Here is a 25,330-nt window from a genome sequence, read left to right as displayed (position 1 = left end):
ACTTTACCGGAGGATTCTGCCTGGATTTCAACCAGGATATATAGAAATTTCCATTAATAATAAATTGTATGACAGTTGCTCTTTGCATAGCAACATTAATGAAATATCTACTTTCATGTTTGGTAAACTTCCAGGTTAAGTCATTTATAAGGAGAAAAACACTTTCATTTTAAGAACAAGTGAGCCTTGATAAATGAAGCATCCTTTCAACAGTCCAACGTCATTTTTTCAAGTTCATTTTAAGCCTTGAATTGAACATTAACAAATGGTTATAAATTATTATACATACAGCAAAGTGAATAGGTAATCGGAGAAGATGAGTTTATCTATACTCTTGGGTAGTTGCTACTATTTACTTGCAATCTCACTATAGTTACCATTGTGAGGAGAACAGTCAATCAAAGTAGACTATATAAAATAAAATTGAAAATTGAGTTGGAAGGTAATTTTACTTTCAAATGTTTTGCAAATGTAGATGTTAAGTGTGAAATGAATGCAGTTAATGGCCATAGCTGGGAGAGTTATGCACCTGCTGATCACAGGAATATTATAATAAATGAGGTTGATTTTCCTGTTGACTACCTCATTTTTCTCAACATGTTCTCATTACTTTTCTATCACATGTCTGACCCTTAGATATAAATACTCAAACATAGATGTAATAAAAATACATTAACTCTTATATAGATTTTTTTAAATACATCTTTGAAAATCAAGAACTGTAGTACAGATGTTTCTTCTTTTTAGGTTTAACATAGGTGATGCTTTTCGATAACAGAAAAAAAAGGTTGAGTTTCAACACAAGTACTCTTGAATCATTTTGCAAGTGAGAGTTCTAAAGTTCTAACTCCCATTGTCTGAATTATTTCAGATAAGAGTTTCATCAGACATTTATTTCACTTTATTTTCCAAGAAACAATGTAACTGAAGAGTCAAAGTTTCACCAATTCCTGAATAATTCTCTTTCTTCTACAAGGACATAAATTATTTTATAGAATTTTAAGACCGTCTTCTTTCTCTGATTTTGCCCCTTCTTCAAATGTTTACCTCATTTATACTGTAGAATATAAATATTTTTATTCTAAATTTATCTGCTGAATTAAGTTTTAAACTTCTTTAGGTGTGATTATAACTATATATCTAGGGTTTGCTTCTTCTTTATAGCATACATGCCATCACAAAAAAGCATTTTATTTTAGACATATATTTCTGATATAAATGTGTATATTTTTATCTAAATGACTGTCTTGTATTGCACTTCAGAATGCAAATGAGCTGTACATTTAGTAATGTCCTTTTTATTACAGTTAATATTTTTCAGGAGGGAGAAAGATAAAAATATTCATACAAAAATAAACTATGTCATTTCAACATATTTCTTGAACTAATGTTATAAAGTGAAATTAAAATTTTATTGCCAGTTATTTGGAGATATGCATGGTTTAAGTTCAGGGTCCTACTGTTTTGTCATGACATCATTTAAAGCAACATTCTCCATTGAGAATAGCACTGAGTTTCAGCCATAATAGTATTTTTGTCTGTTTTTCAGCACACAGGTTACTGCAACTACCTGGTTCCTCCGCATACTTGCTCAGCTATACACATAACCAGGACATGTAGGGGAGTTTCAAACAACCACTACTTCAGTTCTTTAAAATTCTTTGGTGCCTTAGTTTCATAGCACTTCTGAACAGCAAGATTTACAGCAGAGTAGAGAGTTCCTGAAAAAATGCAGCCGTGGGTTTTTCATCAATGGGTATATGAGAATTTCATATATCATATGAAATATGATGGATGGAACTGAGCCTGGACCTGGGGCACAGGTTTAGCTATGTGGCCAACTGGCTGATGATATTAGGTGAATTATTTCACATTTTACCCCAATTTCTTCAAAAGCAAAATCAAGCCCAGAATGCTATCATTGTAAGACACTTTAAGGTCCTATGGTGAAAGCACTTTTCAGGGGTTTGATAGTATTATTCATCCATTCGTAAATATATGTGCAGCTGATACTGAATTCTACTCTCAATAGCAGTGCTGAGGATGTAATGCTTTACCCTGGCACAGAAGTGAAATTCCTGCCTTTGAGGTGCATGTAATTTATTTGAGGAACTGCTAGTCTCTCAAAAGAAACTGCTAGTAGACTCTTCCACTCCATTGTGATTTGCCCACCAATGTTATGAGGATGGATAGGTTAAAGATCAGGCGGCAAAGATCAGCAAGGGAGAGCAAAGAAGCAGCAAGATCTGTAAGGCCTATGAACTTCGTTTGCTTTGCCTGATGCTCATAACAACTTGGGGAAACAACCTGTTTTTATCAGCCTTACTAGTAGAGCCCTTTAATTTTCACATACTTGCAGTGGTTTTTGAACTGAATGCTGTCCTGGGTTGAAATCTTGAATTCACAAAAATAGATGAAATGTGTAACTTGCTCCAGAGTTAATGCCTTTCTAAATTGACTCAAGGAATCCTAAGAACATTTCAGGATGTTTATCACCAAATTTTGGGTGACAGCATTTCATTAGTTCAGCTACAGGTAGGCCTTGCTAATTAAAAAGTGTTTTCATTTAAAAAATGTGTAGCCTACAAGGTAGTCTCACAATTTTAAAGTAGAACTCAGCATTTAAATCATAATTATTTTTGAGTAATTACTTTTTTTAAGAAATGAGAAGTGACAGAAAGTTGTTTATTGTAATTATTTGTCCTCTTGTCAGAGGGACTGCTAATTATAGAGAAATACCCATCTGTTAAAAATGGGCTTGTTCAAAAATAATAGGTAAATTAATCATCGTTTCCCCACAGAGATTGCACCCTTTAAAGTCTGTTCTCCAGTATCACAGGGTGGTATTGCTGGGCAATATCAACATTTTGCTGCTCACAAAACTTGAAGAAAGCAGAGCATAAGCAGTCTCTGTATCAGTTTAAAGCAAACCTAATCTTTGTGATCACAGCTGTGGTCTAAATCTATTAGAAATGTTCGAATTCAGTGTCCTTGGTGTCACTGTGAGATGACCTGAATAGTGAGCAATAAACTTCTGTATTATGTTTCCCATTTGAAGGTATGTGCTCAGAAAGTGAAACGATCAGACAATGTCTTATTTTTAAGCCAACAAAGAGTCTGTATAAAATGACAGAGGCATTTTTAGGCAAAGAAAGCAAATAATGTTTTTCTAGTTAGCAGGTGACAGTGTGTCCCAAGATAACACAAGCGTAAGGGGCAGAAACAAGTGTGATTATTAAAGGGTACTGGGTTCTCACTTCAAACAAATAGAATTCTTTCATAGTCTGAAGGGCTATGGAAATCTAGGAAAGAGTGTAGACTGTTGAAATAAAATTAGCATGTAAAGTGATTTGATATATGCAGGAATATAGCCACCAAGGTTGAATTTGAGAAAGAAATCTCATTACTCATCTTGTAAAAGAAGTAATTCTTAAATTCTCTATTGCTATCACTGACATAAAGGTTCTGCATATGAATAACGGGGTTTTTTTGTGATTGTCAAAGATACTAGATTATTGAATTGACAAAGATCCATTCTGTTCTCTCCTGCTTTTATTTTGCAGGATAACTGATTTAGGAAATATTAAAAGAAGATTGTATTTATCAACGGTCCACAAGGAGTTGTCTGTAACCCCTCTGCATGCAAAAATTCCTCTACATATGATCAAGCGCAAAATAGTAGGTACTTTGGGAACATTCCTTGAACTGTGGTTGAGCAGACTTTTTTAGCAAAAGTATTTCATTTATGTCTACAGATCTGCTGAAATTACTGTTTGTTTTAGAATGCGGTTCCTGTCAATTCACAATAAGTCTATGTCCCATCTACTGGATGGTATCAGAACCACTTCATACTTCTACTCTTCCACCCTTCTTCTACCGTGAAGAATTCGTTCCCATTTTCCATGATTAATACTGATTATGATGTGTTTATCTGTCACTTTTACTGTCTATTCAGCCTGTGTACAAGTTCTCTATGTCCCTAATTCTTCTCTTTAGTGCTCCTGTTCACATGTACCTTCTCCTGTAGTGACCTTTTATAACATTTGCTGGAGCTGCAGCTTTCAACTGTAGCTGATGGCTACTTTCATGTGCTTCAGGATTCTCCAGATTCTAGAATATATAAAACACTGTATATTTCAAACTGAAGAAAATAAAACTATGGCTGTCACGTTCTCCCCCGCGTTCTTCTCTCCCATACCCAGCCCCAGCATATGATAATACCTGTCAAGACAGAAAACCTGAGAGGTTACCATATAACCTTCTAAAGACTCAAATCTCAAATGCTGCTTTAGAAAGTACTTTGAAGATGTGAATAGTTAGATTTCAACTAGATAACAATTACTACATTAAAGGGTTGTGGATTTGAGGCTAGACGTGGGAGAGAATATTTTACAGAAGCCTCTGAAGTTATGACTTATTTTAAGGTAGTTTAGCTGAAGGCTGCCATGATAATTTTAGATTTCAGGAGTTTTCTACTTTCTGGAAAGATCTGATTAAAAAAAAAAATTAATATGCATCAGATCATACCCATGAAGTTGCCATTATTTCAGCATCCACTGAAATGAAAGTATTCTTCTTCAGTATGATTTCAGTTAGTTGCTCTTGGTCTCAGGCTAGCAGAAATGTTTCAAGATTAAAGTATGCATTAATGTCTATTAAATTAAATTCAATCAGAATATGAACTTCAGTTATGCATTTTAATTTAAATAATCAAAGATTTGTCAGAGAGCTAAATGCTCTCTGATCAGTTATAATGACAAAATATTTTAATAATCTTAACCCTTTACCCTTAAAAGGCCCTAACTCTTAAAGAGTAGGTTTGTATTTCTTAGAGTATATGGATACAAAATAATCTATCTTCTTTTAAGTGGTAATCTCCATTTTTAGTTTACAACTTTTACTTAAAGGAGGGGGTATAGTACTTTCAGTGACTAAGTAGGTCTTTTACAAGGCTATGATAGTTTAACTTATTTTATACCTTAGCTGATTAGCTGTTTGTTCTGTATTATAAAAAACAGCAATATGCAATGTTCGGATGGAAAAAAAAGAAAATTTTAAGAGCTACTGGAATAGTGCAGGAGAGTGTAAAACACTGATGTTAGTGTTCTAACAGTGTTTCCTGAAACAAACAGAACAATTATCTGATGAGAATTAAAATATATGTTTAAGTGGGATTGTCAGCAACCTAGTTAGTTGTCATTATTTAGTTTGTCTTCCTGAAATGTCTTAAAGGAGTGGGTAACATTTATTATAAATAAGAAGTAATTTTAAGATCTTATGGTACACTGGGGTCTTGTCCATACTGGAAATTTGCCCGAGTGTATAAGGGACACAAGCTTGGGAGAGGTCATTTTTTATGAATCTCAAAAAAAATAAAATAAAAAAATCTCCAAGTACAAGTATAACCTTTGGAGCATTTAGGCATTTAAGTACATAAGTAACTTACAAAGTAATGTTGAGTATTTTTTTTTCCAGAAAACCTTCAATAAATACATTTTCTTACAAGTTGCTTACTTTGAAATAGCTGCAAAACATATTGTGGATATGCTAGGGAACTGAGCTCACTTGGACTGGCAGTCAGTAGGTCATATGTAGTGATTTGTTCATATAAATAATTGTCATAAAAGCAAATACAGAAATACCTTTTTTAATATCAAAATGTTATGCATTATGGATCACAGCCTGTGAAATCTAATACTCTGCAGACGCTTCATTTATTGATAACTATACACAATTACTCTTCTGCAATGATTAGTGTTTGGGTTTTATTAAAGAATATTGTTTCTTTTTTCTAGTGGTGCAATATGTGTATTGACTTGGTAGCATTCACCAGTGAAATATTCAGAGGAGCTGTCTTCCAGTCTTTGGATGGAATTATTATTTCAGCTAACTGTAAGCTGAGAAAGATCTTCACTTTAAAATCCAAGCCTCAAGATACAGCCGAGGAAGATGGTGTGTTATAATTACTTTGTAGACTTAATCATAACTGTTCATATTATAAAATCAAAAACTTCTTGGTCATCAGATTTGCAGTTCAAAAGATTACACGACTTTGTGAAAATTAAAGTGACAGTGCAGCATATTAAATCTGTTGGATTTCAGGTGACAAATAAATGTGTACTCATCTGCTTAAGCATGGAATACATTAAAAGTATTTTATTGAAGAAATTCTGGTAAGATTTATCAAGTAGACAACTTGTTTTAATGATGGTATCTTACACTGATAGAAGGCTTTGGCCAAGAAGAGGGTATCTGAAAAGAGAGAGCATTTGACTGGTACTTATTTTCTTTGTTTTGGAGTTTAGGAGCAGATGGAGGATTTCTTTCTAAATAATCCAAAACAAAACTTTAACAAAACAGTATTGTATGAAGCTATCATAAATACCTCTCTGTGATCTCTAGTCCATTTATCCTATGGTGTCCTTTTTTATCAGGAAAGTAATTTTGATGGTGGACTGAAAAATTAGAGATTATAATAGAGCAGGATATTGGTCAAAGCCTACCCGTCACCAAACCAGGATCAAAATCCCGAATCATTATTTTCCAAGGGAGAGAACTTCATTCCTCACTGGTATTTACAGTAATAGAGGAGGAATTGAAAAAGCACAACTGACACTTTCTTATTTAGAAGAAGCCTAGGTCAAATTCAGCTTCAATTTCATTCAGGTTTTCATTTTGTGGCTTTCAAAGGACACACCAGAAAAAAAGAGTTCTGTTTTCTGAAGGAGGTATGTTTAGCAGATGGGTATCAGTATTATAAGTGTAACAACATTTATCTTCCATTTGGAAAACCTAAACCAATATGGGAGAGTAATCATTGTGATTCCTCTGGTGAGCTTGGAAAAAAAATATTAATTCACTAAGTGACTACAGAGAGAATCCAGTAAATTCTCAGTGGAATGTGCAGTTAGAGACATCACTGGCTTTAATTTAATTCATTTCCATCAATGCATTATTTTCTCTCTTCCATTCTAAACAGTTTTTAAAATGCACATAAATGGTCTAAATGAGTTCCAAAATTCAAAAATGTAGTTAACATAATGAGTAGACAGCTTTAATGAACTGTAGGCATGGTAAAGTACTGCACTTTTAATTACTGGATTATCAATTCTATGATTATTACACAGCTGGTGGGCATTAGTATTTTCTGTGTTATTATGAATTTCCTTATCTAGGCAAGTTTTAAAATTAGGTTACAGCTCAAGGTTTTGGCTGCATTAAAATAGCTGTATACTTCATACCCAATTACAGAAAAACAATAGACATTTTTTGTTATTAATTAATTTTCAGTTAACAATCATGATTTGATAAACCTTTTTTCCTCTCAGATGACTGGGACTTGATCAGTTCAGCTCCATTTAGTGCGGTGACATCGTAACTTTTAATGAGGGTCAAGTTCTTTGCTTAAACCTCCTCGGTGGGAGTAGTGATTTCAAAGTGTAATGCATTATTCTTTTGTAGTAGGTTATAGACACTGTTTTGTATTCTTAAAATAATAGCAAATGGAAAGGAAAAACCACGTATACTAGGAAATTATTTCTAAATCAGATGATTGAGATGGAACAGGAAAGAATTACCTTTGCCCTGTGATATTGAGGCGTATGCACTTGATATATACATAGTTGCCAGTTTCCATATAATCCTAAGGTTACATTATGTGTTGTTGTTTTTTCTAATGAAGTATTGTCTTACTGTGGTAAATAAATAATATACAGGTTTGGTGAAAAACAAGTAGCTAGCATTTATCTTGTTTAAATAAATGTGTCCACTGCTGAAATACGGCATGAGACAACTGAATTTTTGTTAGGTTCCTAATTCTTGATCCATTATTCATGTTTAGCTTTGGGTTTATATATTCCTCTTCTTATCTGAGGAAAATAGGCTAATACTCATTAGCTCACTATAGTCTAGTCTTCTAAAAATTGGTAAGAATTTACCTCAGGACTTCAGGAAGGGTTCTGACTCTGAAATCATTTCTTCATAGAAAATAACTTTCATAAACTCAGTTTATATCGGTTATCAAAGGGAAAGCAGAGACAATCAGATCATGTTGTACTAGTGCCTGCTGTCACAAGAACAGATAGGTCAACAGCTTTTTGGTTTAGTGTAAAAGAAGTGTAATAGTATCCAAAGTTTGGAATTAAAATTTGTCAAAATCTTTATTTGCATATGTGGGACTTTGCTATTTACCACTTCCATCCCACTGATACCAGTGCCATTTTCAGATGATCACTATGTCTGAAAATCAGTATAGCAGTATTAGAATTAAAGTGTAATTGTAATAAAATATTAGCTAAATGTATTTTATGCTTATGTTTCACTTGTTCACTTGCCAAATCAAATAATTTGTTTTACTTTGACTATTCCATACATTAGTATGTAATTTTTTAGTTTAAATTTATTCAGAATTTTTGATCAAAAAAAACAAAAAATAATCTTAAAAATTAACATTTATTGTCTTAAAATTAACAATTATAGCAAAGTTTTCAAATTACTGTCATCTATTAAATTGTTACAATATTTGTAATCTACTAAACTAATAGTGTAAATCCAATTTAATTCCACTGAGTGATCTGTGAATGAAGTAAAGCCCACGTTTTTTGATTCTAGGTATGTGCTTTGTTCCATTTACACCGTATGAGACCATAGAAGTTATTCCTCGAACCTGCCAGCTAAATACAGATGTGCCACAAGTTACACAATTGCTGAACTTGGCTAAAATTCACAAGCCAGAAATAAAATGCAGGAGTTATCCAGTAACAATGCAAGAAACAGGTATTCTAATGTACTAAAATGCTGTGAATATGATCAAATACAAATAACATACAAATAACAGATTTTTTTCTGCAAAAGTGCATGTTAAAATTTTCCAATGTCTTAAAATACATCGCAACCCTTGTACAACTGTAATAGCATGAGCACACAGACACATGTTTATTCTATAGTTTCAGAGATGTGTGTGCAACCTGAACAATTCTTATTCAAGTGTGGGATTTATAATAACAATAATTATGAGGTATGTCTTTCAAATGTACATTAAAGTGAGGCTGTTCAGTTTTTACACTTCTTTGAAAAGTACGTTAATACTTGTTTGTTTACAGTAACAAAACTCATCTAAGAATATGACCAAGAATATTCTCCACTATTCTGAAATGAATAGGAAGGGTTTTAGATTTTTGCTTCGAGTAAGACCATTGATGTATTTACTTATTTAAATTAGATTCAACTTTTTTTTATATGCAAGTACCATTATTGTGATACTAAAGGGCAAATAATATTTTAAAGTGTTATTGCCCTACAAGTAGTCATGCCAAAATTGTGTTATGAAGTTTAATTACAAGTTTGCTTTTTAAATAGCAAAAGAAACTGGAATTCAGCCACTTGGTGACAGCATTCAAAAATCATACATTTTTGGCTAGGTTGTCAAAACAAGAGGGACTATAAAACTTAAATGAGTACAATAGTGTGAGTGATATATTTAAAAAAAAAAAGTTTGTTTGAAACAAGTCTCTTAGTTAAACCTCAAGTTTTGCCATCCAGACTACAAAGATACATATCCCTTATATAGAAATATAGTAACATAATTAACCATAACATCCCTGGCCTGCGTGAAAATGAAGTGTTTTCAGCTTAAAGTTTAACCTTTATTTTTAATCTCATGTTATGAACATAGTATATGTTCTTCCAGACATGCATTTTAAAGTTCCGAAGTCAGGCCTTCTTGATAATGGAAGCTTTGGTATGTTTAAATACACTTCAATTGGCAAATGTTCTTTTTAGCCACTAAACTTCTCATTTATTTGATAATCAAAAGCCCAAATTATTTTTAGTCTCATCCACTTTTAATTACACATATTATTTCATTATGCCATCAACACACTGTTATGTGTTGATGTAGGTAATTAATTGCAGTCAATTAATGTGTTCATAAACAGAGATTTTCATGCAAATCAGCTTTTATAATTGGAGCTAATAACATCCCAAGGTAGTCAGCAAATTAAAGAAATTGATGTTGGGTCATCTAATCTTGTGAAATGGCAGCTGTTAGGAGGAACCAAATGTCACATCAGGAACAAAGGAAAAAGCTAATGGAAGAAAGTGCCTTCTTTTGTGCTTATTAGTACAGTAAATTACAATATTTGGTTGCTAATGCATGATCTTTTTTTCATTTCCTTGATGACAATGGAAATAAAGCTTATCTTAAATGAAGACTAAACAATTCTATGAAAAATGCTTAAGACAATGTACAAAATGTTGTTCCTACTTTTTTTCTATCCACTTCTCAAAAGTGATAGCAATTTAACGCTCAAGTTATAGCAAGAAAAAAAAACTGCATACATTATAAATTCTAATTATAAATTAATGTGAAGGTACCGTTATTTTTTATTAGCTCTGAAAAGGAGAATTCACTGACAATCATGAAGAATCAAGAAGAAAAGGAAAAAAAAAATATTACATGCAGTTCTGGCACCCTGGTGATAAAATTACCTTAATACATAACTATTTTACTGTCCATACCTTTTAAATTTTACTCAAAACATTCACCTGCATTTCATGATTACTTTGTGTGGCAGACCATTTGGTATTTTCTGTTTGAAAATAATTACAGAAGTATATTTAGAAGTATATCTAGATTTTAAACAGTAAAAAATGCCATGAAAGTGCTAGAACATTTTAACAGGACTAGTGCACTTTTGCAATATTAGGGTTCAGCCCTGGCAATGCAATAGATTCATTAATTTCAAAAAGCAAACTGCATGGAAATATTTCTTGTGTCCTATGTGAGCTGTGTGTGATACATTGAGAGTACTACCTCAGTTCTATTTCTTATTTATTATTTTTTGTTTTGTTATTTATTAATTAGAGCTGTTTTTTCTTCCTGTCACAAGTTAGATTTTCATTAAAGTTCTGCAGAAATCATGCCAAAAAAAAAAAAGTTTATAAATAGCCCCTTTTTAAATAAATCTTTAAAGCAAGGAGATTAGAAATATGTCTATATAATAGACCAACATTTTCTTGCCTGTATATTGATACACTTTTATAAAATGTGTGTTTGCTTTGAGTGAAAAGATAGTGAACTTTGACTACATATTTCTAGGGATTGTGCTATAAAGGAACATAATTTTTGTGTATGTGTAGTGTTCATAATTCTTTCATTTCAGTCGATTTTTAAAGGTATTAATGTTTATTCTTTGTAAGTACCATAATATATTTTTGAAACTACTATTTTTCTTTACTTAGGATGCTTGATTAATAGGGGAAAAGGCAATATACGCAGCAATAAAACGCAAGACATATCACATATTGCATTTGGATCAAAGATCCTTGGACCACCTCCATCTTCAAACAGAAGAGTCAGTACAAGGGTATCTGGAGAGGTAAGAAGGCTTAAATTATGATGAAACCACTGCCTTTTCTACAAAGAAAGAGATTGGCAAACAAACGGGAGAGTCATACTAAAAGTTTATTTCAGAACTGATAGGAAGCTGCATCTAGAGTACTGTGTTCATTTGTGGGCTTTGAATACAAGAGAGGCACTCTAAAATCCAGTGGAGGGCAAATAAAATGCTTGAGTGGCTACAGCATGTGGCATGGGAAGAGAAGCTGAAGGAGCTGGGTTTGTGCAGCCTACAGAAGAGCAAGCTAAGGGAGAGTCTAGTTTCTCTAGTTGTTCTCAACCATCTACTGCAAGGTTATGGAGAAGACAGGGCCAGATACTTCTAAGACTTCTATAGTGAAAGGGCAGCCGGCCCAAATTGCAACAGAGAAGCTTTGACTGCAAATACGGAAAAATAAAATTTGTTAAGTACTAGGACAGGATACTAGGAAGTCTGTGGAATTTCAAAACTTTCAAAGCTAGCAACACAACTGGAGCACAACCTGATCTAATTTCATCATTAGCACTCTTTTGAGTGGTAGCCTACGGAGGCCTCTTACTACTGAAATTATCCTGTGTTTTCCCATCATTATTATTTTTCTGTTTGTTCGGTGGTTTGGTTGGTTTTCGGTTGATTTTTTTTTTTTTTGGTTCTAGACTGCTAACATTTGTGCATGTGTATGTATAAATATTTTTTTCTTCTAATATAAGCTATGATGCAGAACAGAAACCTTATCTTGGTATGCTAGATGATGGTCAGCTATACAGTAGCCTATGTGATACAAACCATGCCGGGGGAAACATAACTGGTCTCACTCTGCTAACAAGCAATATTCAGGTGTTGGGAATCTGGTGAGGAGTAACATTCCCAATTTAACATGGTCAAGAGGAGATCCAACGAAATAAAGAAGTAGACTATTCTATAGGAATTCAACTGAAATCTAAGATGGAAAGCAAGATTCCTTTCTCCAAAGAAGAAAGGGCTTCTTCTGAGGTCTAGAATAGCCATAAGTCTCACTGTCTTTTTATCCAGATAGTAAAGTTTGATTTTTTTTCCTTACTTTGCTTTGCTTTGTTTTCCTTTCATTCAGTGGAAACAAGAAATCTGCCTGTTTGTTGACTGTAAAGATTGAAGATACCACACAAAACTGTACCTACCATAAAGTTTCCTTAAAAGATGATTTAAAAAAAATGGGGAACATTTATTCCAAAATAAACTTAGTTCAAAATCTGTGTTTAGCTCGGAGTAGTTTGAAAGAGTTATATCTTTATCTTTCATTAAGAAAAATATTATCTTTCAAGGTAACAAGGACTGTAGGTAGCAAAAGTAATAGATCATGCCGACTTCAAAGTTCAGGAAAAGGAACTGAATCCCGACTTCAAAGTTCAGGAAAAAGAACTGAATCCCTACAAGACATCGAGAGATTGGAGCTGTCATTCTCACCATGCAATGATTCTTTAGATCAAGGAGGCAAAAGAAATACTCACCGAACAGCTGAAGATGTACATCAAAATGGTAAGAGCGCAAAGTGAAGCATATATAAAGAGTTCACAAACTGCCAAAATTCTTTCATGATTCTGACTTAGAATGTAAAATGTAATTCTCAGTTTTTCTCATCCTTTATCTACCTTGTTAATTACTGAAGACATTTATGTTAAATAATGGCTTGTTCTCCTGCATGAGCATGAAAAAAATGCTCATTCTCTCTGTAGGTATTTTAAGTATTTGAGCCAGGGACCACCACCTGCTTGCAGTAGCTACGGAGTATAAACATATTCCTCTTACCCTCATGATATGTATATATTTTGTTTTGATTACTTTGCAGGTTTTGCAGGCCTTTTTTTTTTTTTTTTATAATTTCTATAGTATGTCTTCCTTCTGTACATAGTCAGTGTTAAATTTTGACTTTCTTATATCTGTCATTATTCCTGCTGCCCCACAAGATTCCCATGCTTTCTGGAAGACATTTGTATACCAGAACAATTCTCTGTATGCTGTTCTTCCATGCCTCTTGTAAGAAAAACATACAATATGAGTGTTCACAGGTATTTAATAAGTGTCTGGATTACATTTCAGACTCTGCGATTCAGACTCAGAAAATGTCTGAGAATGGAAGAGCAGATTTTCAGCTCCCCTCACCACAAGATCTATCACCAGACAAGAACAATCATGGAAGATTATGTATAAAAAATGCAGCCCAAAACACATGGGAGATAGCCAGTGGTATGGTGCTAATTTTATGTTATTTTACATCTCAGTTCTGTGTGGGGTAGGGGACTGTTTGTTATAAATTTCAAAGGACTCAGAAGCAGTTCACATAAAATATAAATGTATGTGCTGCAGGGATTATGGAAATCAAACACCCTGCAACAGAATTGCTTTTGAGCATTGATAAAGATTTGTAGGATTAAGCAAAGTACCAGAGCAGTGAATGAATAAAAAAGAAAAAACTCCATGCTCTCATGAGTAAAGGGAAAGAACGAAAAATAATTTATACTTTAAATCACTATTAAATTTAACACTAAAGATTCCAAACATCGAATGTATGAGAAGAGGTAAGTATTCAGGGTATCTATTATGATATCCATGTAATATCAGGGTTTTTTTGTTGTTTTTGAAGTTCAGTGGTGAATTTTCTGTATTTTTTTCTTATTAATTATTTCTGGATTAATATGTTTTGAAGAACTTCCCATAGGCAACCTGTTCATCAAGGAAAGTCTCCTATGCTCTGTTATGAACTTCCTCCAAAGATGGCAGCGGAAAAAAATTGATGTCAAAGAATGATAAGCATACTTTGTGGAAAAGTTCAGAGGGAAGGGGGGGAAATTCAAAAGAAGAAACATCAAACAAAAAATGAGGAACATAGTAATTTTAAATAAAATTACACCATGCAACATATGCATAAAATACACTGATGTTACCAGATGAGAGAACTCCTACTCCTTCTTACCAACCATTTGACATTTGAATTCACATTTTAAGTACCTTTCTAATAAAAGCAAAGAAAAAGTATTTTCTGTGATGACTTCTCTCATAGCAGCTGTTTATGCACATTGTCAGAATTGTAAGCCATAAACCTCAGGACTGATGTTCTAGTCAGGAAACTCCAAAAACTTGATCTTGTCCCACAGGCGTGGTTCGGTGGCAGTGACTCTGCCAAAAGCATCATCCTGATACTTCTGACAATGTATTAATGTACACACCTATGACAAGTTGTTGGCACAAAACCACTTTCCTAAGCAAGTGCAAAACTTAAATATTTTCTGGCTCCCCTTTTATATTGTAGTTGAAACAAGTTGTATCAACAAGAATCTGTCATACACTACTCTTTTCTTATAAGCAGGAATTTAGTATTCTTGAGCCCTGTGCAGCCATCGTCATCTTGGGACAGCACAGTAATTGTTGTGCCATTAGCTTGAGCAAATATTAATTTAAGTTTCATGGGTGGAGGGGAGCTTTCATAAGTGATTTTCTTATTACTTTAGAGGTTGTTCACTGCTATTTATAATACCTTCTAGATTTATCACTGAGCTCAAATCAATGTAACTTCTGTAGCAGGTGCACAGCACAGTACCTTTAGAAAGGTAAATTATTTTTAAGCAAGGGAAAAAATAAAATGAGGGAGTATTGTTTATAGTTTGCCAATCTTATTTATGCAATGTTGAAACCTTCATTAAAATGTTAGGCTGCAATTGGAAGCTTTACCATAAGTCTGACTGTGTAGAAGAACTGATGAGATGTTTAGGTGATCATTCTTGCATTTATCTTGTTTGCTGCAATATTGTGATTACATAGTAATTTACATATTTTGCTAAGAAGATACTCTAAATTGTTCATTACAATTGACATGGAAATGCTGAGTTAAAAAGAAATTCCAGTATATTTTGTGGCTGTGAGATAATAGGATTTGGTTTGGTCCAAAACACTCCATATCTTTCACTTGTAGACTATTAACAAAATGCTACACTGATTACAGGTTACAGAAGTTGCTGAACTCCATAGCTAGTGTAAAACGTCATTTGAAAGACTTGCAGACTTAATGTTTTCTCTTATGGTTTCAGTTTTATTTGCATATGACCTCTTAGATGTAATTGCAATTACCTGCCTAATGTAAGATGAGTGACACAATCTTGAGTGATCAAAGAGAGGAGAATTCTGCTGTTGTATGCTCCTTTGAAAAACTTGTAGTTATTGATCAAAACAAAAGGTCGTTGGGTTTACAGAAACAAAGGGTAGTTCTTAAAAGCTTTGAATAGTGTCACTCATTTCTTGACATCAAAAAAAAAGTCCAAAATATTTGTGAAATAAATTGCATTACTTACATGTTCATCTTGCAATTCTTACAGTCTCTTTCAGCCTCTTACAGCTTAAAAATAAATGAGATGTCTGTATATTTACTAAATACACCTTTCTATGTATAATTGGCAATGGTATACTAGGTTACTTTAAACTAGCAGGACTATCTAATATAAAAAGAGATTACATTAAGAGCCTCGAGGCTTCTGACTATAGATTGTCTTCATGTAGAGACTGAAAAATAGTGTCCTCTGGAACAAGTAGGTGCAAGCTGTGAATGTACAAGACGTGTTAAGTCCCTTCTTTCCAGCTAGTTCCTAGTACAAACTGCTGTTTAGGATGTTAACTGTAGTTCAGTAGTTTCACTAGCAACTTTCAGTAAACCAGAAGAACCAGAGCAACAGAGTAAGACAGCTGTTTCTGCTGGCATTCTCATTCTTCTCTTCTGTTTGCCTTCATTTATGGTAGTTCAGAAACTTTTTTTTTCCCAAAGCTGCTTCATGTGCCCGGAGTGGTAAATATTTCTAACAAAACTAAGAAAGAATTGAATGCCATAGTAAATTTACTCCGTTCTGTGACAGCAAGCATTTTATTATTGCACTGCTACTTTATTATTACATTTTTAGTATTTTTTATTGAGGCTTTTTTAATATGGTTGGTGGTAACCTTGTTTTATGGAGCCAGAAAGTTTCCAGATTAGTGAATAATCCACACCACACTACCTTTAATGAAGATAAGGGAGTATTGCATCCTTTAGCAATTCTCCTTTTCTCAGATGCTATTTGAGATTGGTTTTAATCAATCAAATTGACATTTTTTTCTATACTATCATTCCAAACAGTAAAATATAATTTAACAATGAGAATATAAAAATGGTCTTTTCATGTTTATCTGGTGCACTCAATCTTTAAATCCATTTCTGTAGTTTATTGTTTGTTTTAAAATTGGTAGATTAGTACAGCCTGCATTCAGGGAAACTTAGTGAAACAGATATCTTCATACGTTTTTCATGTCATGCTATTTTTCATCAGAACTATAGTTTGAAATTGAGATTTAAACCATAGGTACTAAACATAAAAGAAAGTGTAGAATTTCAACAATAAAGAAGCAGCAGACTGTAATATTGTGAACTTTCCACCAAGTATTTGTGATTTTGGGGGGGGGGGGGGAAATGCCACAAAAAAAATGCCTATGGAAGCCACAAAAAAAATGCCTATGGAAGATCAATTGCCAGATTTAATACAATTATGTTTTCCTAGAATGTAACTCAGTTGTACAGTTTCAAGTCTTCACAGCTAAGTAGTTTTAGATTTGGAAATTGCAGGTTTGCATGTCACATATCTTAGCCTGCAGCTTTTTTAAGCTATGATCAGGAAACATTTTGATCGACCTTGCCTCTCTTAGAAAGCAGACTGATCTCTTTCACTGCATCCTCATCACTCTTCCAAATGTATGAATTTGATAATCAGAATATTTGTGTAAAAAAAATTATTTTCTGTACAGCTTCCAGAGGGAAAAAAAATGTGATCAGTATAAAAATACAATTTATATGTTTTACATTGCAGTAAAAATTTTACATTTCAGATGAATGGGTGTTTCCAGAAAGTTTCAAGGAGAGTGTTCAGTTGGATAAGAGTGGACAGTTTGTAACTACTCAAGATTCAGCCTGCCATAGTTTAACCTCACCACAGAATGCCTCTGCTGAACATCATAGCAATGAAACAGGTGATCACCATGTGAATCATAAAGAGATTTTCACATTTTCATCAAGACCTCGGTCAGCTCCTCATGGGAAATCTCCAAATAGGTCACCAGAACATTGCATTTTCCCTTTGGATTTGAGGCAAGACAGTAACCAAGTACATGGGGAAATCCAGGTTGCAGATAACTTTCAAGGAATTGACAGCAGTGAAGAGGTAAGCCACTTTGCACATGTAATTCTTGATAAAGTAGTCTTCATCCTAAAACTCCTAGGATGAGATTCTGTCTTCACTGTAGACAGGGAGGATTAATCATCTTTTCCCTATATACCTACCAGTAGATTTGTCTCTGTCAGGTTGCTGTGTCTGACGGAGTACAGGGGTGAAAATGAAGGTATTCCCTCTGTAACAAGTGGACAAAAGAAACCTAACTCTCTGTCAGCCCCTATGTCAGTAGATACATGTAAGTATGCTTTGAGCATCCTTACAACAGAAAAGATTTAAGGAAAGCCTGCATTGTAGATTTCAGCAAGACATATGTCTGTTATGGTTGAATGAGTGTGCAGTAAATAAGGCTTCACTGTGCCTTTTAGAACTGTAAGCAGGGGCTGTTTTGCTCACCTACATTGTCAAAAGTAAATTAAGAAATTTCATCTGTTTAAAGTCACTTGATGATTGGTATTTCTTCTTTATATCCTATTTGAGCTATGTGAGCATTGCCAGCTTTAATTCTTTTGCAATGTGGAAATTTTTCAGCAATAAGATTAGTAGTGAAAGAAAGGAAATATTTTTTAATATTTTTAATGTTTCACCTTGCAAACTGAAAACCACAAGTATTTGTAAAGTCCCTTTAGCATTTACCAATTAGTCACTGAAATAGTTAATTACTGTTATTCAATTGTAAGAGTCAAATAATCAGTAAAGGATAAACCTTGCTTCTTTCTGTGGAATCATTCACTGTCAAGTGGCTTATTTTGTAATTAAATACATGTCCATGCTTTCAGCCCAAATTCCTGTCAGAGACTTTTTGTAGTGAAACTTGCCATGTCAGCATTTGTAGATTCTGCCGAACCCAGAGCAAAACCAAGAACTCTTTCTGGCCACAGGAGTCGTGTGACTGTGGCTGGTGTGCCCACATGTCAGAACGCTATCAAATATGCTGTTTTGACTGTGAAGCCAAAAGTGAGGCCTTCAGTGAAGAAACTTTCTATCCTTATGTAATTCAAAGAGTAAAGGAGTAAGATTAAGTAAGATAACATACTCTTAAAAAGTCTGATAGGTAATTTCACTCTGATACCTCTGTATTAAAGCCCAGTGTACAAAGGGACTATATCTCATCTGCTCCTCATAGCGGCCCTCAAGTCATTAGAATTATCTTCTTAAAATTACACCCCAGCAAGAGCAATCAATTTTATGTATCTAGAAATTATTGTCCAACTGCCCATCTGTATGTTCTTTCTAGCTGTATAGTACATCAGCAGAAGTGCTAATTCCTCAGTGAAATCATTCTCACCTTCACTACACATATGCTGTGCTATAGTTAATCAAGCAAACTTTTTTGACGTTTTTGGCACAATTTCATGATTTAATATTTATCAAATTATTCTAGAACCTACATTTATATGGCTACATATATATGGTTACCAGCATTCTAAATCTGGGCTGATGTTTTGAGAAGTGTAATCCTGTCTCCATCTTCTTCCGCTTTGGTTCATTAGTTAAGATGTAAAAATATGTTTATGGGATACTCAGAATAGCAGTTCAGAAGAGCAGACAGTTCTCAGAATCTGCAAATTTAAAATTAAGCAGTAGAAATTAAGGAGCCATTTTGAAAACTTAAGGTCAAATGTTTTATGGAAAACAGTGTTGTGTGATGATGAGAGGAAATCCATCTTTGTTTTCTGAATTTAGGATGACAACAATAAATTTATCCAGGGTACTGAGAACCTAGAGATCAGTGTCAGCAGGCAAGGAACATCTGATTCAGCAATTTTTGAAGAGAACTCATTAAAGAGGATGCCATGGAGAAATGAATACTGGAAGAATAAGGAACACAGCAAACAAAACCTCGAGGAAACCATCTTGTCAAAACCACAGAGTTCCACTGTGAGAAAAACAGATTCTGTTATCTCTCAGAGAAGCTTAAAGCCTACCCTTTCTCTTTCTCCAACTGGAAGTAAATCTGAATTCTTTAACATCATTCCAAATGCATCTGAAAAAACTGAAAGACCTGAAGGAGTTTCTGGTCAAATAAAACCATCAATTAGTAAGAAGTCCCTCAAGAAAATCTCAAGAGAAAATTCATGTCTGACAACACAGACTTGTGTAAGTAGTTTTTACTTTGAAATTAAGTTGTTGCATTGTATAGAGAAGCTTTATGAGATGTACCCATTTACATGAAGTGAAAAATAGTGTATCTTTCATCTAGATATATTCTGTGTTCATCATAACAGTGTTTACCAAGCTGAGTCTGTTGAAAGTTGATTTTGTATTTTTTTTGTTGTGCATAAAATGGTACTCCAAATAAAACAGAAATCATAGAGGTTCATAGATAGAAATAGGTGTAACTGAGCAACTAGGATTTTGGAAATATGTGAGTTAGAAATACATGAGTAGTTTTGGTCAGAAAAGCTACAAAGGAAAATGGACAGACTTTCAATTTTTTTATTAATGAATGACCATAGAAAGAGCATTACTCTAGATACTTAATAGTCTCTCTGTAACAGTCCTGAGAAAAGATGAATTATGTAATTGAGGGCTAGCAGTGAGGCTGTGTTGTAGGCTAAATTGCCACACTACTAAAGGAATTGTTACGTTCACAAAAGTGTTGTTTTATCCCCAGATTTTCATCCTGGATTCTCCTTACAGAAACATACAGTAATTTTAAGAACAAATTTGTCTGAAGCTAATTATGTTCTTACATACTTCCTAATAGTTAATTCTTGTCTTCTCAGCTTATATTAAATGATGTGCTTTGAATTGTGCTTTGAATGAGGAATTGGAGCTTAAGAATCAAGTGTATTCTGTAAATTGCAAATGAACAAATATGTTACCGTTCCATTTTTGGACAGAATTCTTTTAGGCTTAGAATTACTGCAGATCTATATCTTTTAACATGTGACCTCTTTTCTAAATGTGTTATGACTTGATTAGATTTATTCCTGGGCACCTGAGAATGGAACAGGCCAAGTTTGTTCTTCTGACTTCAGAGATCTATTTTTTTTCAGATATCACCTGATACTTTATGAGACTAAAGACTTATACAGCTAACAACTTCTGTCCAGCAGTGGTCAATCATAGATGCCTAGGGAAAAATGTAAGGACAGATGAAGCATCCAGCAATACCTCACCAGCATGCCCTGCAGGCTTCCTGCTAGCCTTCATAGCTTAGCAATTTATTGAGCAAAAGGTGTTGTATTTGTGATAAATAACTGGGGCTGGAATTTTTTTTTCCACGCACTTGTATAGTTTCATTCTATGCCCATGTGGCCTTTGTCTTGGGACAATGAATTCAGAATTTAACTGCTATTTGTGGGGTAAAATAACTATCTCCTTTTATTTGTTTTTAATGCACCATTGCATTCTAGGTGCTTTGTCATTCTTCTGTTTGTTATAAGAAATAATGAATACTCATTTTTTCATTCTTCTTACCTATGCCACTTCCTATTGTATGGCTATATATCATAATCCCCTGCAACTGTCTCTTCTGCAGCTCAAGGAGTTCTATGGTATTTAGTCCCAGGCTTGCTTCTTTATGATTTTTTTTGCCTTTTTTTTTTTTTTCCCAAGGATGTTGAATCCAGCTAATGCATGATCATTAATGTAAGTTATTTGGGGGTCATAGTATCTTCAGCAACTGCAGACCAAATGGATAGATGCCTCTCTTTTTTGTGGCTCAATGAAACAGTTATGTATGCTTTGGGAAAAAAATAACTACAGTAACATCTTGAAACATGACATTTATCTCGTTAGCATGATAGAAATGGACGTCTTCCATCATTATTGTGTTTTGTGTCCTTGCTGCTTGTCTGATCTCCTTTAGGATATCACAGTCCTCATTCCAGTCAGGGGGATTTGCTGTCATTCTGCTGCTGGAATTTTAGTCCATGTTGATTCTATTACTTGTCGACGCAATTAATTTTAGTTATCAGATTTGATGGCATCCATGAAAGGGGAAGCATGAGTGACTATTTCCATGGGACAAGACTGCTACTGCTGTGACAGGGACATCTTGCAGAATGATTTTAACACCTATTTCTGGCTGCTATAGCTACTGAGGACCGCACAGCAGCTAACTGTGAATATAGAATTTGGGGCATCAGACTAGGACAAAGGTTCTAGAAATCTCTTCCCACAAAAGGGAAGTAAAAAAGGAAAGAAAATAAAAAAAATGGAAAAGAAAGGAGGGGAATAGCTGGACAATTCATTTTTTTTTATAACTGCATGACCCTCAGCACCTCTAAATTGGCTATAGTGAAACAAAAAATGTAAAACTTCATAGACGATATGCATGATCCTTTTAGAGTGTGAAGTACAAGGTACTGGCCAATGTGCTGACCTGAAAAGTAAGATGGTTGTAATAGGAGCAGAAAACTGGTAAGGAGATCTATTTTAGATCTTTCTTGCTCATTTCCCTATTGATGCCAAAGAATGTCAAAATAAGAGAAAGTTATGTGTGACCTTGGGTACCTTTGAGACAAATGCCCAGAGAAGGTGTGGATGCCCCATCTCTGGAAGTGTTCAAGGCCAGGTTGGATGGGGCTTTGAGCAACCTGGTCTAGCGGAAGGTTTCCCTGGCCATGGCCGGGGGGTTAGAATTGGATGATCTTTGGGCTCCCTTACAACCCAAACCATTAGATTCTATAAAATGAATTGTAAAGTTAAAAAAAAAAATCCTCATGTTTTCTTTCCTGCCAGGCAGATTTTCTTTAGTTTTTAAAGTGTTCAATATGTTTTACAACTTTTCTGTGAGGCTTTGTTTTAAAGCATGAAGGAAGAGAGCTGTCATTTTTCTCTACTCAATAAATAGTTGATTATTAAATTAAACAGCAGAACTATTATTATATTACACTGACTCGTAGCTTTAAATCTGTTGCATGTCATTTGATTCTTGTAAGGGTTTTTTGCAAGAACAAAGCCTATCGTCAATATATAGAATCTGAGGTGTGACAGACTTTGCTTTATTGCTAAAAAATATAAGATGGAAGTATCTGGTGGATTTAACTCTCATACTTGATTAGATGAAGTAATATTTTTTCCCATCCAGAAGCCTTTTTTTGGAGTTCTTTCCTACTTCTTTTTATACTAGGTCATCCTCCAGATTTGAAGCCAAATTTGAGTGCTACTGACCGCCCTTCAAGCAACGGTTGTTTATATCATTAGAAAGTGTGTCCAACTAGCACTTACTGAATACTGTCAAACACATACTATTTTTAGTTTTTATTAAAATATTTCCAATACTTTAAAAATTAATATAATAAGCTATTTGAGTATGGTCGTCTTCTGATCACATACCGATATAAGGCTTCTTTTTTTTTTCTTTTTTTTTTTTTCTTATCTACTGGAGCAGTTTTGGTGGAAGAAGCTAGTATTCTAGGTTCCTACAAGTTTCAGAAAAAGAAGTGCTGACATATAATATTGTTAACTGCAGTGAAGCAGCACTGGAGATTTTTGTTGGCTGTGAGCATGTAATTATTTTATTTCCATTTGAAACGCCATTCATTGTTTTAAGAATTATGTATGATAGGATAGTTTTGTAAGAGTATTAGAGTGAGAGTTTACACAGAAGCAGTCTTCTAATCTGCTTGTGCAGAGGACTGGTAAAGAAAAAAAAATGCTTAACCAGCTCTTACTGCAATCGATTTGCTAACTGCTTAATACACTTTAAGGACCTGGTTGCTTGCAATGTTTTATTCATGTTTTAATAGAGTTCTCTATTATTAAGTTCAAATATTTTTAATTAAGAAAGAAGTACAGCCCTCTGGGTAATATCGCAACCATGTAGATAGCTGGTAATTAAACTTTTCCACACATATAACTACATTCAAACAATTCTGAATAAATCATTTGAACCTAGAAGAATGCAAATGTCATTATATGTGAAAAAAAATCATTTAAACAACAGGTTTTGTCAATCTAGCGAAAGTTTTCAGAGTTTAATAAAAATGCTTTTTTATCATAAGGGGAGAATATGCAACAGGACGAGATAAACTTTTAATTACTAAATGAAATATTCATTTTAGACAGATTTATAAGTACTGCAAATTTACTTCTTACATCAAAAGTTTCTCCTAAATTACAAAGTGAACTTAATCTTAAATTCAATTTTCAAATTCTGTCTTAGAAAATAAGCTAAGACTATGTAAAAAGTCTGAAGAGGCTTTTTTTGTAGTCATCATCTGAAGCTACAGTATGTATAGTCCAAACTATTTCCCTTTTAAAACAAGGAATTTATTGTAAAGGATGTTAAAGATGGAAAACTCATTTCCTTCTCCTTTCTGAATACGGTATTTCTAAAGTAAGACCATTACCAGAAAAGAAAACAGAAAGACAATTTGAAATAAGTCGAAAAGACAATCAAATCTTTTAAGTTCTTTTGTAAAAAATCCCCAAATCTATACATCTTTCTTCATAAATTTTAAAGAAAAGACTCTCAGGTTTGGGAAATGTTTTGCTTTTATTAAAAAGAAGGATGAGAAAAATGTTCTTTCAATTCTTAGTGTTTTTATTCTGCATGGTGCTAGTTCATTCTGTCATTTTAATGACTGCATACCGATAGGTTCCTATATGAGGTAAGAAAGATAAGCAGGAGCTTCTCTTATAGTGATCAAATAAACGAAATACAGAAGGCTTCTATATAGGAAAATTAACAGGAAATCAACAGCTTCAGTAAGATCAATGAAAATCTTAACAGCTGTAGGTCTGGTAGAATACTAATGCATCAAAGCAAATCAGACTTTCCAGATAAAACATAGCAAGCTTGATGTGTAGAGAACAAAAAACTAATAGTAGCTGAACTATTAACTTACATTCAGTAAGGTCTAGAGAAAATGTCATTTATTACTGTGGGATTAAAAATGGTAGTAATAATCAAATGATTCAGGAATGAAGCTTTGAGCTCAAAAGGCAGAGGTAAGAGGGGTGGCAGCTGTGCTAACCATGGTAGCTCACGCACTGCACAGACAAAATGGCAGACTGTATTTATCTGTGTGAAAAAGTAGTCTCCAAGTGCTTTAGATGACTCTGTAGAAAAATCTGTGAATGACCTTTACAAAGACATCTAACGAAGAATTTGAGATACATGGTAAAAAATGTAAAATGTTGCAGTAGGCTTTAGAATTAATGATCTTTTTCACAAAGATTTGCATACTTGCACAACTGTTTCCATTTGAGCACCCTTCAATCATAAATCCTGCTTTACGTGATATATTTACCTGCTGATTGTCATCTTGCAGGCACACTTGCCATCAAATGTTGTTTACTTTGCTATTTCAGTGCTAATTTTCTTTCTGACCATTATTTGCAGGAGATGGCTTTAAGAGAAATCTGATAGACATATTTTTAGGTAATCCTGTGTCGAGGCAAGAGTTGGACTCAAAGATCCTTTTGGGTCCCTTCTAACTTGCAATGTTCTGTGATTCTATGATTCCAGTATCATGGTAGTCAGAATGAGATACTTAAAATGTCAAAAATGTATGACATAAGTGCTACTCCCACAGACTTAGTCTTCAGCAGTAACATTTACTGAATTCTTACCTAAAATTAAAATAGCAAGTATTTTTTTACATGCTATTGAGATAATAATTGTTGATTTCTTTTATGGTAGCCATGAATAAATAAAATTATACTATATGCTTTCATTCTAAAACTATTTTTGCAAATACTTAGTAAAGTATTCTAGAGCTTGATCTGAAATCAAGGTTCTTTTCATTGCATGATGTGATTACATGTATTACT

At 33.8% G+C, this 25,330-nt stretch overlaps 1 protein-coding gene across 6 annotated transcripts in view; it reads left to right on the top strand.

Annotated features, from left to right (window-relative positions):
* CFAP20DC (CFAP20 domain containing) overlaps positions 1-25,330 on the top strand; it is a 70,207-nt gene that overhangs the window by 14,279 nt on the left and 30,598 nt on the right. For all 6 annotated transcript variants that reach the window (XM_040568958.1, XM_040568960.1, XM_040568957.1 and 3 more), the window contains 8 exons: positions 3,564-3,678; positions 5,796-5,952; positions 8,611-8,775; positions 11,242-11,378; positions 12,680-12,893; positions 13,455-13,601; positions 17,259-17,590; positions 19,286-19,699. In XM_040568958.1, the coding sequence (XP_040424892.1) occupies positions 3,564-3,678; positions 5,796-5,952; positions 8,611-8,775; positions 11,242-11,378; positions 12,680-12,893; positions 13,455-13,601; positions 17,259-17,590; positions 19,286-19,699 (1,681 nt within the window). The remainder of the gene's footprint in view (positions 1-3,563; positions 3,679-5,795; positions 5,953-8,610; positions 8,776-11,241; positions 11,379-12,679; positions 12,894-13,454; positions 13,602-17,258; positions 17,591-19,285; positions 19,700-25,330) is intronic.

The sequence above is a fragment of the Cygnus olor genome, chromosome 10, assembly GCF_009769625.2.
Source record: "Cygnus olor isolate bCygOlo1 chromosome 10, bCygOlo1.pri.v2, whole genome shotgun sequence".
Classification (NCBI taxonomy): Eukaryota; Metazoa; Chordata; class Aves; order Anseriformes; family Anatidae; genus Cygnus; species Cygnus olor.
This window is presented reverse-complemented; position numbering and strand designations above follow the sequence as displayed.